Genomic DNA, 13,294 nt, shown 5'->3' with positions numbered 1-13,294 from the left:
AGGGACTTTTTCTAACAACGTGATTTTAAGTTCTTGACAGATGATTTAATCACATTTGTGTATTGTACATTAGGTCATGTAAGGTTTTATAACTGCAATAGCTCCTGCAGCACCAGATCAGAGCAGGCTCTTTAGGAGGATTCCTGTTGTCCCATTCCTTACATGTTAAGTGCTTTTCAGATTTCACTCTCTTTCATGAAGACTCCTTGTATCAGTCCAGTTTCTGAAAAGGTATTGATATTTTCTTATCATGGAGTAATTAAAAAAGAAAAAGAAAAAAGAAAAGGTGACAAAACACTTCTTAGATTAGTTCTTTTATGTAAGCTGTATTGCCTACAAGTGTCATCTCCTGCAACAGATGTTTTTACTACCTGAGGGATATGCATAAATGCATCATCTTTTTTTTTTTTTTAATTACTCAAAGCTATAATGAGTAAAGGTTTACTGAATATTGGCTTAATGGTCCATTTGTTAGGGACTTGATTTTAAAGGTGACCTGCAAGGCTTGCTTTTATCAGATAGTAAGAAATCTTGAAAAAAAAATTCAGTTATCTTAAACATGAAACATAGGGTATCAAATGCTACTCATGCCTTTTTAAGAATGGTCTGATGTCAGCTTACTGGCTACAGATAAACAGGATTTTTTAAGTTGAAAAACTTGATTTTCCAGATAAAGTCTATTCCCAAATGATTGAGGAAGTGAGACTAGCTATATTGATGGTGTGGTTGCTGGATTCTTGATATATTCATCGGAAATTTTGATCCTTTCCTTTTTTATAAACTTTTTTTTGTAAGCATTTGTTATTACTGATATTTTATTCTGTTTTTTGAAACTCTACAAAAGCTCACCAGAGATGCAGGTGTTTGAAGGAACAGTTAGATGATGGGTGAATCCACATTTAAGTTGTAGTTACGTATTCCACTGTCTTCTACAGGTAATTATGTAGATGCTGGTTAACACAGGCATGCATTTCTCAGAGGAGTACTGAGACCCCCAGCAGTAGCTACCAACTTCTCATTTGTTATTTAGTCACATGGCTATACACATTTACAGGACAATACCTTGCTGGTGTTTTGTTTTTTATTTTACTGGTTTTGGTTTCTTACTTTATTGAGATCTCATTTTTTAGAGTTTCTCTAAATGACAAAATCAAGTAAGGGAGTATTTGCATAGGGGGATAGATAGTCTGTTAACATTACAGCTACTTGGTTGTTCCTTCGATTCTTTACTTTTTTCAGATCTGATATTCTTCTGACTTCTCATTGCCTATAGCTTTTGAATTAAAAAAACAGCCTCTGGGAGATCAATCATAAAAGATTTATTCACTTTAAGGAGGCAAGGATTTAATCTGTGTACATCTTTTTTAAAACATGGAAATGCAAACTTTCAACAGGCTTTTAGTCCATGAAAGCAAATTGCAGAGTTAGGTACGTGAAAATCCACTTAGTTTTGCTCATGTTGAATATTTATGCTGGTTAAGAGCTGAATGAGTGAAGGACTAGGCAGGTATGGTGTAATGAACTCAGTACTGAACTGTGCTGACTATATGAGTTGTTCATGCTGTCATTGACCTCTAATATAACTAAAACAGAAGAGAGGCATCTAATATAAGTGCCATTGTTTTGCTTTTAAAAACAGGTTTTTATAGCATACTGCCTCACCCAAGAAGTTTTGAGTTATAGATACTTTGCACACTTTGAAAATAACAAGACTTCAAGGAAGACCTGGTTTTTTTACTGTTATATATTTAAACATGCAAAGAAGGGAAAGGCAAAAATCATCCATCAAACAGGATTTCTGTTATATCAGGAATGTACGCACCCTTTTTCACCCCTCTAATCCAATGATTCTTCTACGGGCCTGGTGCTAGCTGGGAGTTGTGACAACAGATTTCATCCCTGTTGTGCTATCATAGTAGATAGTCCTGGGCAGCAGTGACAACTTGGTTTCAACTTTTAGCCATATCATCTAACTAGCAAACAAAAATGCACTTTCAGATGGTGCTACCTATTCTGTTATTTGAAAAAAGATTCAATATGAACCTAAACATTGACTTCATGCATGCCTTCTCCCATTAATTCTCTTTTAGAATGGTATTCTGCTTGTGCTGTATAATTGGATAATAAGAAGAAAAGTTGAGGCAACTGTAATGTAAAATAAAACATTTATTTTACAGTCAGTTTGTAAAACTGGATTGAGTGCATTAAGATTTTCTTTTCATAGTTGCTATTACTTATTTTGATCAGTAGGACAGAGGAATGAATACTTGTAACAGCTATGCTTATGATAGTTAAGCATAATTTTTGTGTAAAATTTTCTGACTCAGAATTGTTTTTACAAAGTTCTTCAAAGAAGTTGCCATGTACTTTGACTTTTAATTTCTTTTGAAATATGGTTATTGCTTATATATCCTGAATCTCTCTCTAAGACAGTGTGGGTTTTTTAAAGTAAAAAAAAAAAAAAAAAAGTCTTTAATTAGATCTTAACCTAAGTATTTTCTTTCTTGACCACTTATTTATTTTTTTTCCCACTTAGGAATTCTTTGTGCTTGGTGGAGATGGAAAAAGATGAAAAACAAGCTGGTTTCCTGGAGGAAGAAGGCAGCAAATATTTAATGGAACTTTATTGCTGTGGAGCCATGTTTTGAATGCTTCTCCTAGAATATTCATAAATATTCTAGATATTAGCAGATTGATATGATTGGAAACGTGGCTTATCAAACAGTATATACTGGAAGAAGCCTGCTTGGAATATGACATTTTGTATTGTTTTTGAAAGTCTGTGAGAAAACTCCATAGACGCCTGCCTGTTATTTCTTAACTCTGCATCTGGATTCAGCTACAGCAAAACTAGTCTTTGAAGTGAATAGAACCAGAGCCCTTTTGGAAACTTTTATTGAACATGACTCATGGAGAAGAGCTTGGCTCTGAGATGCACCAGGATTCTGTTGTTCTAACTTACCTAGAGGGATTACTAATGCATCAAGCAGCAGGAGGCTCAGGTACTGCAGTTGACAAAAAGTCTACTGGGCAAAGTGGAGAGGATCAAAAGTTTAAGATTTCTGGAAATTTATTTCCCAGCTGCCAAAGTAATGGTCCAGTTCTTAACACAAATACCTATCAGGGATCTGGCATGCTGCACCTCAAAAAAGCAAGACTGTTGCAGTCTTCTGAAGACTGGAATGCAGCAAAGAGAAGGCGGTTGTCTGATTCCATAGTGGATTTAGATGGAAAAAAGGAAGCTTTGTTAGCTGGCATGGTTGAAAATGTGCCTAAAGGCAAACAGGATAGCACATTACTTGCCTCTTTGCTTCAGTCATTCAGCTCTAGGCTGCAGAGTGTTGCTCTGTCACAACAGATTAGGCAGAGCCTCAAGGAGCAAGAGTATTCCCTTAGCCACGATTCTTTACAAGTGGAGAAAGATTTAAGCTGCTATGGTGTTGCATCCAGTCACCTGAAGACTCTGCTGAAGAAGAGCAAAGCTAAAGATCAGAAGCTGGACGGCAGCTTGCCTGATATAACAAAGAACCTGCCCAAAGAGAGGTTTGTAGAATCTCCTCATGCAGTGCAGAGTGGACCTAAAGTGCTAAATGAGCCTTTGTCGTGTGCTGCAAGGTTACAAGCAGTTGCAAGTATGGTAGAGAAACGCTCCAGCCCTGCTGCTTCCCCCAAGCCCAGCGTGGCCTGCAGCCAGCTAGCTTTACTCCTTTCAAGTGAAGCTCACTTGCAGCAGTACTCTAGGGAACACGCTTTAAAAGCACAAAATGCAAATCAAATAGCAAGTGAGAGGCTTGCAGCCATGGCCAGATTACAAGAAAGTTCTCAGAAAGATGTTGGCCAGTTTGGTTTAGCAAAAGGAATGACAAGCCATCTCAATGGTCAGACAGGATCATCAACCAAAACAGTATCTAACAAAAGCAGTGTGGCACCGTTTCAGAGTTCAGCGGGAGTCATGCATTCACCTCCCAAAAATATGGGATACAAAAGTACTTTGGAAAGGAGTAATGTGAAAACCTCTCCCAGCAACAGTTTGCTCTTGCATCTACTGAAAAGCCAGAATACCACCAAACATGTAAAAGGTCATGAACAGAGTGAGAGAGCCAGCATTTTTGAAGACAGTAGCACACCAACAACTATTGATGAGTATTCAGACAACAACCCTAGTTTTACAGAAGATGACAGCAGTGATGATGAAAGCTCCCATTCCAACTGCCTTCCGATAGACCTATCCTTTAAACAGAGGACAGATAAACCAGAGGCAGGTCCACCTGCATCGCTGGATAACCTCACTCAGTCCTTGCTTCATAACTGGGATCCAAAAGTTTCTTGTCCAGAGAACAAGGAAGACAAAGACACTCCAAAAGCTTCTAAGCTGAATCCTCATCAGAAAGTAACATTACTTCAGCTGTTACTTGGGCATAAAAGTGAAGAAAAGGTAGACAAGAGCAACGACCCTCAGGGACCACACAGTGCAGCTGATGTGGCAAAATTCACTGTACAGACTGGTAAAAGGACTCCTGTTAGTGACAGTCCCAGTGCAAACCGAATGACTCCTTTAAGCACTCCACCTTTGCTGGCTTCTACAAAAGCAGACTCTCCTATAAATCTCTCACACCAGTCATTAGCCATCAAGCGTAGCTCGCCACCGTATGCCTGCAGTGTCCAGCCGGACAGGCTGGTGAACCCTGCATCTAAACATTTGATAGACCTCTCTAAAAGCAAAGAAATTCAAGGAGCCAAGCTGAGCAGGAACGATAGTCCCCAGAATTCTTCGGCTTTCAGTGCAAGCAAGCTGTTGCAGAACCTCGCTCAGTGCGGCATGCAGACTTCTGTGTCAAGTGAAGAACAAAGAGCTGGCAAACAGCTGCTAGCAGGGAACACAGATAAGCCTGTAGGCTTGATTGATAGATTGAACAGCCCTCTGCTTACGAATAAATTGGGTACGCATGAAGAAAATAACAAAATATTCAGTTGTCAGCCTGCACCTGCCGAACAAGGACTTCCAGGTTCGGAAATAGAAAATCTCCTTGAAAGGCGCACTGTCCTTCAGTTGCTTCTGGGAACTCCCAATAAAGGTAAAAGTGAGAAGAAAGAGAGGATGCTTTTAAGAGATGAAAGTTCTCAAGAACAGACAGATAAGGCTCTGAGCGAGCAAATATTGACGGTGAAAATAAAAACTGAACCATCTGATGAATCAAGCGTTCCTTATAATTCAAATGCACAACCCATAAGAGAGTGCAAGGGTAACAAATTTCAAGGATTTGTTCATTCACGTTCGCAGAGAAATACAGCTGCTTCTCCAGCATCCGAGGAGTTGAAATCTGAGCCTCTTTCCCCTCAAGATTTCTCTTTTTCCAAAAATGGCCTGCTAAGTTGGTTGCTGAGGCAAAATCAAGATCGCTACCCTGCAGATGAGCTGGACAGAAGTCACCGAAACAATGAGCTGGCACACCTTGAATCCAAGAGTCTTTGCACAGTACCGAAGAAGAGGAGGCTTCATGCTGAGCCTTTAGAAAGTCCATTAAAAAAGATGAAAAGTAATATGTCTGATGCTGCAAACAATCACGCTTCTCCCACAGAGGCGTTGTATGGGCCTCTGCTTAACCAGCAGGAACTAAAATTTGGCAGAAATGATGCTGAATTTAAATATGCTGTAAGTCGTGGTTCAAATAACGAAAGCGAAAATAGGGGTTGGTCTAGAGATAGTAAAGGCTTTAATGTGTTGAAACAGCTGCTTCTTTCAGAAAACTGTGAGAGAGATCTGTCACAACATAGGAATAATGTACTAACAGAGGGCAAGAAAAAAGGAAACAAAACCAGTGCAACAGTTAATAAACCTGAATTCAGCATTTCTTCAGTAAGTGGGCTAATGGGAAGCCCCGTGCAACAGAACAATTCTGTAGATCATAGAACATTTCAGTATCCTGTAGCAGTAAAAAGTCCTGCCAGTTCCCCCTTCCCTGAACATTTGGGCAGTACAATATCTAAACTTGAGACCGACCAGTTTAGTGCATGTTCCATGCCCGGTGAAAAAGGGCCCATCAGATGGGTGATCACAGGTGTGGACAAGAATGATTATGAGAAAGACTCTCCAAGACTGACCAAAACCAATCCAATATTGTACTACATGTTACAGAAAGGTGGCAACTCTGTTAGTAGCCAAGAAGCACATGACAAAGAAATCTGGAATGAACCTTCATTTACTGATAGTTCAACTCGTGTTACAATCAAAGAGGAGTTGACATCTGATGCAGATCTTAAAACTCCTTTTAATAACTTAAGAAGCCCTTACAACAGCCATATGGGGAGTAACACCTCTCATCAACATGGTGTGAATGGAGAAGTGCATGGACTTCTGGAAAAAGTGCTAACAATCAAAAAAGAGCCAGAATAGACTACAGCCTCTTCAATGAGTTTACAATCAGTGGTTTTGAATCTTTGTTTAAAAAAACAAAAAAACAAAAAAAAAAACAAACAAACAAAAAAAAAAAACAAAAAAAAAAAAAGAAAAAATAAAAATTAGTACGAACTTGACTACTGTATAAATTGAGCATGATTTTAGAGAAGCATGGTCTAATTGAAATGTTTTCATTTGGTAAACTTTTTATTTTTCTGGTGATGTTATTTAAAATACATGTAGATAAAATTTGCATTACAATAGGTTGTCACAAGGAAACTAGAAAGGTTGTAATTTGTACAAGACATTTCTGTATGCATCAGATTAAGTTATGAGTACTCTTTGATCAGAGTCTTCTTTGGAATTGCAAGTTTTTGGTATAACAAAGTGTAAGCATACAGGCTAGGTGGTAGTAATGCTGCGTTTTCTCCCTCCCTGTAAAATAATCCTTTTTTTGGGGAAGCCCGAGCATAGAGACAGAGTAGGGTTCGGGGGTTGGTTTTTTGTTTGTTTTTTGTTTTTTTTTTTGGGGGGGGGGGGTTGGGGTTTTTTTTGTTTGTTTGGGTTTTTTTTATGGTTAATCTGTTTTGTGAAATGTTAGGAATAATTTTTAAGAAATGGAGCAGTCCATCCAGGGTATTAGCTCATCATATTGGAAAACCTGTGTCAGTGTTAATAATTGAAATGCACTGAAATGTATTTTTTAGTGCTTCCAAAATTTGTATTGTTACTTTTAAATCTTTTTTGTGGTCCTGCCAGAATAGTGGTGTAAACATCTATTTTTCTTCCCTGCTCTTGTCAAATGCCTTCCTCAGAATCCTTAGCCATTGTTATGAGTTACTGGTTAGATTAAGGTTTTTTTTCTTAGTTTTTTTACAAAAGGCAAATTTTTGTAGGCCATGCAAGTACTGTATGACCCTCTTTGTTGGCACGTTCCTGTCACTTTACTGCTTAAAAGGGGAAGCCCAAAATGCCTCTTGGAGTAGTGCAATTAAGAAGGCTTAGTGTGTGTATCTGGTGAGGAAGATGGTGGAATATGCCAGTGATAGAAATTGTCTGCTTAGCTCCATCCTTCTTCCCCTGCAGAAGAATACCAGCTGCACTAAAGCAGCACATCAGAGTTTCACTCACAGATGGAATAGGATTGTAATGAAAAATGTGTTGGCCTCTTCCTACAGCCAGGGAATAGGATCCATATTCTGCCAATATTTATTACTCTCTGAACAGCTGATGCATGGTTTAATGCACTCCCCTTTCACTGCAGAAAACCTGGTTTTAGACTAATTTTTCAAGTTGCACCGAGGATAAAATTGTGGTTTTGTCATGTGTTGTAATGGATAGCGGGACGTGTCTGAGAAATCCTCCTCTGCCCTTTTCCTCAATCCCCACCTGTGCTGTGATTTGTAACATCTGGCAATATCAGCCTGAGATGGGAGGAACTGAAAATTGCGGTCAAAGCTGAGACACCTGGAAAGAATTGCTGGCTGGGGAAGAGCCATGTGGCTCTGCTTCCCTGTTAACACTGTCAGTGTTAACTCCATTTGCAGCCTTTATTTCTCATGGGGGAGGAGGAAAAAAATCCAGCTCTTCTAAATTATGAGTTATTGACAAGTGTAAGTTTTGCTGAACTTTTAACTCCCCTGGAAAAAAAAAACATTCTCAGTAGCTTCTAATTTCAGTGATAATGCTCTGTGCTAACAGTAAACAGCTTAAGTAGTTGGCTTGCACAGCTAATGAAAGCTACCCCTTTCCATTTTGACCGTTCTCATCACTGGGAGTCGATAACATGACAGGACTGCTGTTTCTGTCCATCTCTTGTTTGTGTAGCAGAGATGAGTGATGGGGCATTTTGCTCTTTTCCTTTCTGGCTTGGTTTCAGGGATCCTTTTCCTAGATGGATTGCTTGCTGAGACACAGAGCAAGCTGTTGTCCCTCTTGTGTCCTCTACCCCCAGCATGGGATCAGGTTCTCTTCTTTCCAGTGCAGTCCCTGCTGAAAGGGGCTTCTTCTGTCTGCCAGATGGAAAGTTCACCACTATTCTGTTTTACCCTCTCTGGGGGTTCCCTTCTTTTAGGGAACACAAATATTTGGCAGTATCTGACATAAAACATTCCCCCTGGTTTATATGCGAAATAAAAGAGCAATTTAAAGATATATTTTTATGTTATTTGGGTGAAGCATAATATATTAATGGGCTGTAAAAAGAAGATTTATATTTTAAAACCTTCACACAAGTCTAGTATCATTTTAAATGTCATTGTCTGAAGTATAATATAAAAATAAAATTTTGTTTGTCTTTAATATTGCATTTATAAGTGGCCCAATGACAATTCAGATGTTTCATAGAATAATCATTAACCAGATAAAGTATATTTTGGATTGACAGTGGTACTGAATTCTTTTTATATGAGTCAACCCAGCAGAAATATTAAAAAGATGGTATTTGTTCCATACATTAAATGTCTCTTAAAGTCTTAATTAATTATTTTTCTGGAAACAACATGTATATAGCTAGGAAATATATACAATATAGAGTAATAGATGGTCCCCAGAGTAAATACAGGGCTATAATTTACTTGAAGAGCTCCACAGGAAAATGCAGCTTGAAAGGATTTGAAATAATCTGGTTATAAAAACTTCATCAAAACCAAGTTGAGATGAAAAGTAGGAAGGAGAGTCTCTAATCCTAACAAAAAGTAATACTGGAGTCTAGGAGTGTGCATACCTGTGTATTTATTCTATGGTAGTCTATTGTTATAATATATACTTTTGAACATTTAGTTTTAAAAGTTTTATAAAACATTTAAGTTAAAATGTTAAAGACCAGTAAATGATTTAGCTTCCTTTTTAGGTGATATTAATTGAAAGGGTATTACCATTCTCACAGACGTCAGTTAAATATAATATGCAAGAATTCTATTTCAGAACATGCTGATGCTGTTCATGGAAGAATCTTGCCTCTTGTAGACATTGCAATCTCAAGCATCATGTAGTGTGATGATGAAGCCCATGAGAGAGTTTAGAGCAGGCCAACCTAATGCTCTTCTGTCAGCTGATAAGGGAGCAACAGTTTTATCACTGATGTTACCCTTCCCTAGGGAAGAGAGGTCTTCAAAATCTGCTGCATCCACATTTACAGCCCTTAAAACTGAGGACCAAAGGCTCTTGAATAACTTTTTATCTTATAGGATAGGTAAGTAAAAAGGGGTAGCCATTGTTTTCCTTGGGGACTTTTCCATCAGAAAAGAGGGGTGGAGGGGTGCAGAGGATCTGGTTTTGCTGCACCATCAGAGGGGCTGGTAGGGCTGGCCGTGTTTTCCCCGGCAACTCAAAGATGTTGGATTTCTGTTAGTTCCTGTAGGAGACTGATAAACCAAGGTCATCTGAGTAATGCTTGGTATTTGCAGCAACTCTTGTTTCCTTGGTTCAGCAGACACTCACTACTAGGATATGCATTTTGGGTGTCCCAAATATGCTTCCTTAGTCTGTGGGGGTGGAAGAGCCCAAGGTAGCTCTGCAATCTCAGGAGGATGAAGTTTCAGTTACGTCTTCAGACTACAGACTTGGAAAATGGGATCTTGTCAGATACTGGCAGCAGTAGCTGTGCAGGCAAAGAGTTGCAGGCTTGATGGGTGCTGTTGTGTGATCTTGCCACCAAAGGAGCAGGGAGGGAGGGGAGAAGATCACATCCCAGTGTAGCTGGGCAAGACCGCTAGGAGAAGCAGGGAGCAGGGAAGAAGTAAGTTAGGGTTGTGTCTGTACTACACTTCAAAGTTGCAATTGCAGCCCCTGGGAACTTAGACCTGAATTATCTGTAACCTTGCTTAAGTCAGAGCAGTCTCAGCAGCAGCAGCAGTCGGGTTGGTAAGCACCCTGTGCCTTTCTCAAGGGGCATCTACAAGCTCATGCCGCTCCCCCACGGGGGTGGTGTAGCACTCTAGCTAGCTAGGTTTTGGGCATGACTTGTAATTGCCACATGGATATGCCTTTTCTGTCCAGAGGAATGTGATGAGACTGAGAGAACCAGATTTCCAGTATCTCCTCTGCCAAAGTTTGAGGAAATAATGTGGGGTTAACGCATTACCACAGAAACAAAGGTGTTTGGCTGGAGGGTCTCTCTGCTGAAAACCACCTAACCAGGCGGCGCAGTTTGAGAAGTTTATAAACATTACGAGATAGAAAGGGAATTCAGCCATAGCTTTCACTTTTCTTAGCCATTTACTCTTAGTAATGTTTTTAAATTTTTAATTTACAAATGTTTTTAAAAGAGAGAAACGAGTGGTTTAAATTTTCCCTGTTATATGTTGGTGAAAGTATTACAGCTCTCATTGACGTCAGTGACATGATATTACCAGTTTGTTCTCTGCTACATCTTACAGAGGAGTAAACTGGTAAGTATATATTATATATATTTATATATAATGTAAATATATTGACTTGTTACACCTATAATATGTTGAAATTGGTTTTTAAAAGGTGATGTAAATAGTGGTTTCCTTAATGAAAAATACATATTTTGTATTGTTCTAATGCAAAGGAAAAAAAAACACACCCTTTTAATCTTTTTTTGTTATGTATATTCCATGTATAAGTGTAAATATGATCACATAGGTTTAAAAACTTTTGCATGTATGTATACAGTTGCAAGTCTGGAAGAATGTATAGAAAAATACTTTTATTTAAAGTTGTGATTACCTGCTGCATGAAAAGTGCATGGGGGACCCTGTGCATCTGTGCGTTGGCAAAAAAAAAGAAAAATAAAACAAGAAAAGAAAAAAAAAGTCTTAACAAGTCAGGTCAGTTCAAAACACAACAGTATTCCACTTCTGGACATGACTTCTGCTGTGGTATTTTAGCTTTGTGAAAGAATGTGCTTCAAATCAAAAGGGTCTGGGGAAAAAGAAAAAAATAGAAAAAAAAAAAAGAAAAAACCCAAACAAAAAACCCAAAACAAAACAAAACAAAAACACCAGTAAAAAAACCAACCAAACACAAAACTACTTTTAAAACATGAAGTACTCATACATCTATAATCATGTAAGTTCAGAACTCCATTTTGCATAATTGAAATATTGTACTGGGACTACTCCATGCCTGTAAAACAAAGGAATATTGATTTTCATTGCCATATATAAGAATTCGGGATTTTACCACAACCAATTTTATTGTGATGTGTCTTCAGTAATTTATCTAACTGGTCTCATTTTTTTATTAGAAATTAATTTCCTCATGTGATGTCACAAGACTGTACATATTGCAGTGTGAAGTTTTTTTAAATCTTTCAGTGTTTACTTCCTGCAGAAGATTTGAATAAATGAGAAAAATGCATTGTCTTGATGGTTTTTAAATCTGCTTTATTTCGTGTGTACTTTCCATTATTGGAGTGTTAGTGGGCTCTTTGCATCAGTGCTGTGCACAGAAATTTTGGACAAGAAAAATACCTCAACAAATTTAGGGACCCATAGGCTTCAGCAAGGCTACTGACTGGAAGTGGAGGGTTGTAGAGCTGGAAATAAATTAGAAACCTAAATTAGATTAGGTTTTCCTTACTTTACAAAGCACTGTATAATGCTTTATTCAAATTCCTTTCTGCTTATTAACTTGAAATCAGTGACCATAATCTAGGAACCTCTAAATGGGAAGTTGCATGGGAAAATAATTTTAAACAAAGATTGAAGTGTTTTTCAGGTCCTCTGTACAGGGCAGGAAAGGTGTGTTTTCCTACTAAAATCTGCTTTAGTCCAGGTAGAAAAGTGAACACAATTTCCCTGTGAAGACTATACAAAAATTAACAGTGTACTTGCATCATACTTTGCAGCTTTGAAGATAGGTTATAACTTTAGTGGAAGTGGTGGATTGCAACATTAGCACAAATACTGTTTCTTTAGAGAATTTTTTTTCTCCAAGATGTACAGTTATGTGCAGTTTTAGGCAAGCACTTGGGTTGTGACTGTCTTGGGTAACACCAAGAGCTATTTTTAGGAATTATCCTGTGTTTTCTCATCCTCTAGCAAAAATTATGCATGCATTGAGGTTCTTTGGAAGCTCTCTGGAAAGCATAAATTATAATTCATAAAGTTAATTTAAACCCAGTAATTCCAACTTTGAGCTAGGGCTTCATGTAATACATAGCTGAGCGTTTTGATTGTTTGGTATCCTAAATGGAATAGGGTCTTTAAATATAGGCTGGCTTTGGATATGTCATTTTAAAGTCCGGTGGTACTCAGCCGTGCATCAGTGGGGAAAGGCCTTAGACTCTGTTTCTGCATCTACTCTTCTTGTAAGTAGGCTTGCCCCTGATTTGAGTGCTGAATGGACAAGCCAAAATACAGCCACATGGAAAGCAATATACTTAAGAAGCCAGTCTAGTCTTTGGAAGTAATTTCTGCAATATATACTCCCTCACTGAGTTGGTTCTTTGGTTTTGAGGCTACCCACCAAGCAAAACCAAGGGTGGTATGCCTTTATTTCTCAAGTGATGATGCTCTAGGACAGATCTGTGGATGGCCTGAATGCCGCTGTGTTATTATTTAAGGGGAGTTCAGGCTCTTGTAACTTTTATTTATTCAATTTGTTGTGCCACGACACCAAATAAAACTTGCTTTGTGTCTACCAGAACAAACAGGCCTGTAGAGTTTGCAGAGTTGAGCATGTGATATGCTAAACAGCCTGTGGAGTGACAAGGTTGTTTCATGTGTGTAAATACTCTGAGAAAAATTCCACTCCAAGTGAACATTAAAAACATTTTCGTAGTGATTCATAATAAACTCCCTCAAAAATGCCTCAAACCACCAGACCTGTGGTCATGTGGAATCTTCTTGATCTTCAGTTTATTCCTCATAAAATGAAAGATGCATGTGATGTTGATGATTTTTCACACAACAGCCAGTGGATAAA

General features: G+C 38.3%; 1 protein-coding gene across 5 annotated transcripts in view; it reads left to right on the top strand.

The window, feature by feature from the left end:
- NRIP1 (nuclear receptor interacting protein 1) overlaps positions 1–11,730 on the top strand; it is a 76,572-nt gene extending 64,842 nt beyond the window's left edge. For all 5 annotated transcript variants that reach the window (XM_030466508.1, XM_030466500.1, XM_030466535.1 and 2 more), the window contains one exon: positions 2,537–11,730. In XM_030466508.1, the coding sequence (XP_030322368.1) occupies positions 2,903–6,394 (3,492 nt within the window). In that variant the 5' untranslated portion in view covers positions 2,537–2,902 and the 3' untranslated portion in view covers positions 6,395–11,730. The remainder of the gene's footprint in view (positions 1–2,536) is intronic.
- Positions 11,731–13,294: the final 1,564 nt, after the last annotated feature.

The sequence above is a fragment of the Calypte anna genome, chromosome 1 (assembly GCF_003957555.1).
Source record: "Calypte anna isolate BGI_N300 chromosome 1, bCalAnn1_v1.p, whole genome shotgun sequence".
NCBI classification, from domain to species: Eukaryota; Metazoa; Chordata; class Aves; order Apodiformes; family Trochilidae; genus Calypte; species Calypte anna.
Note: the sequence above shows the minus strand (reverse complement) of the source record. Positions and strands in the feature narration are given on the sequence as shown.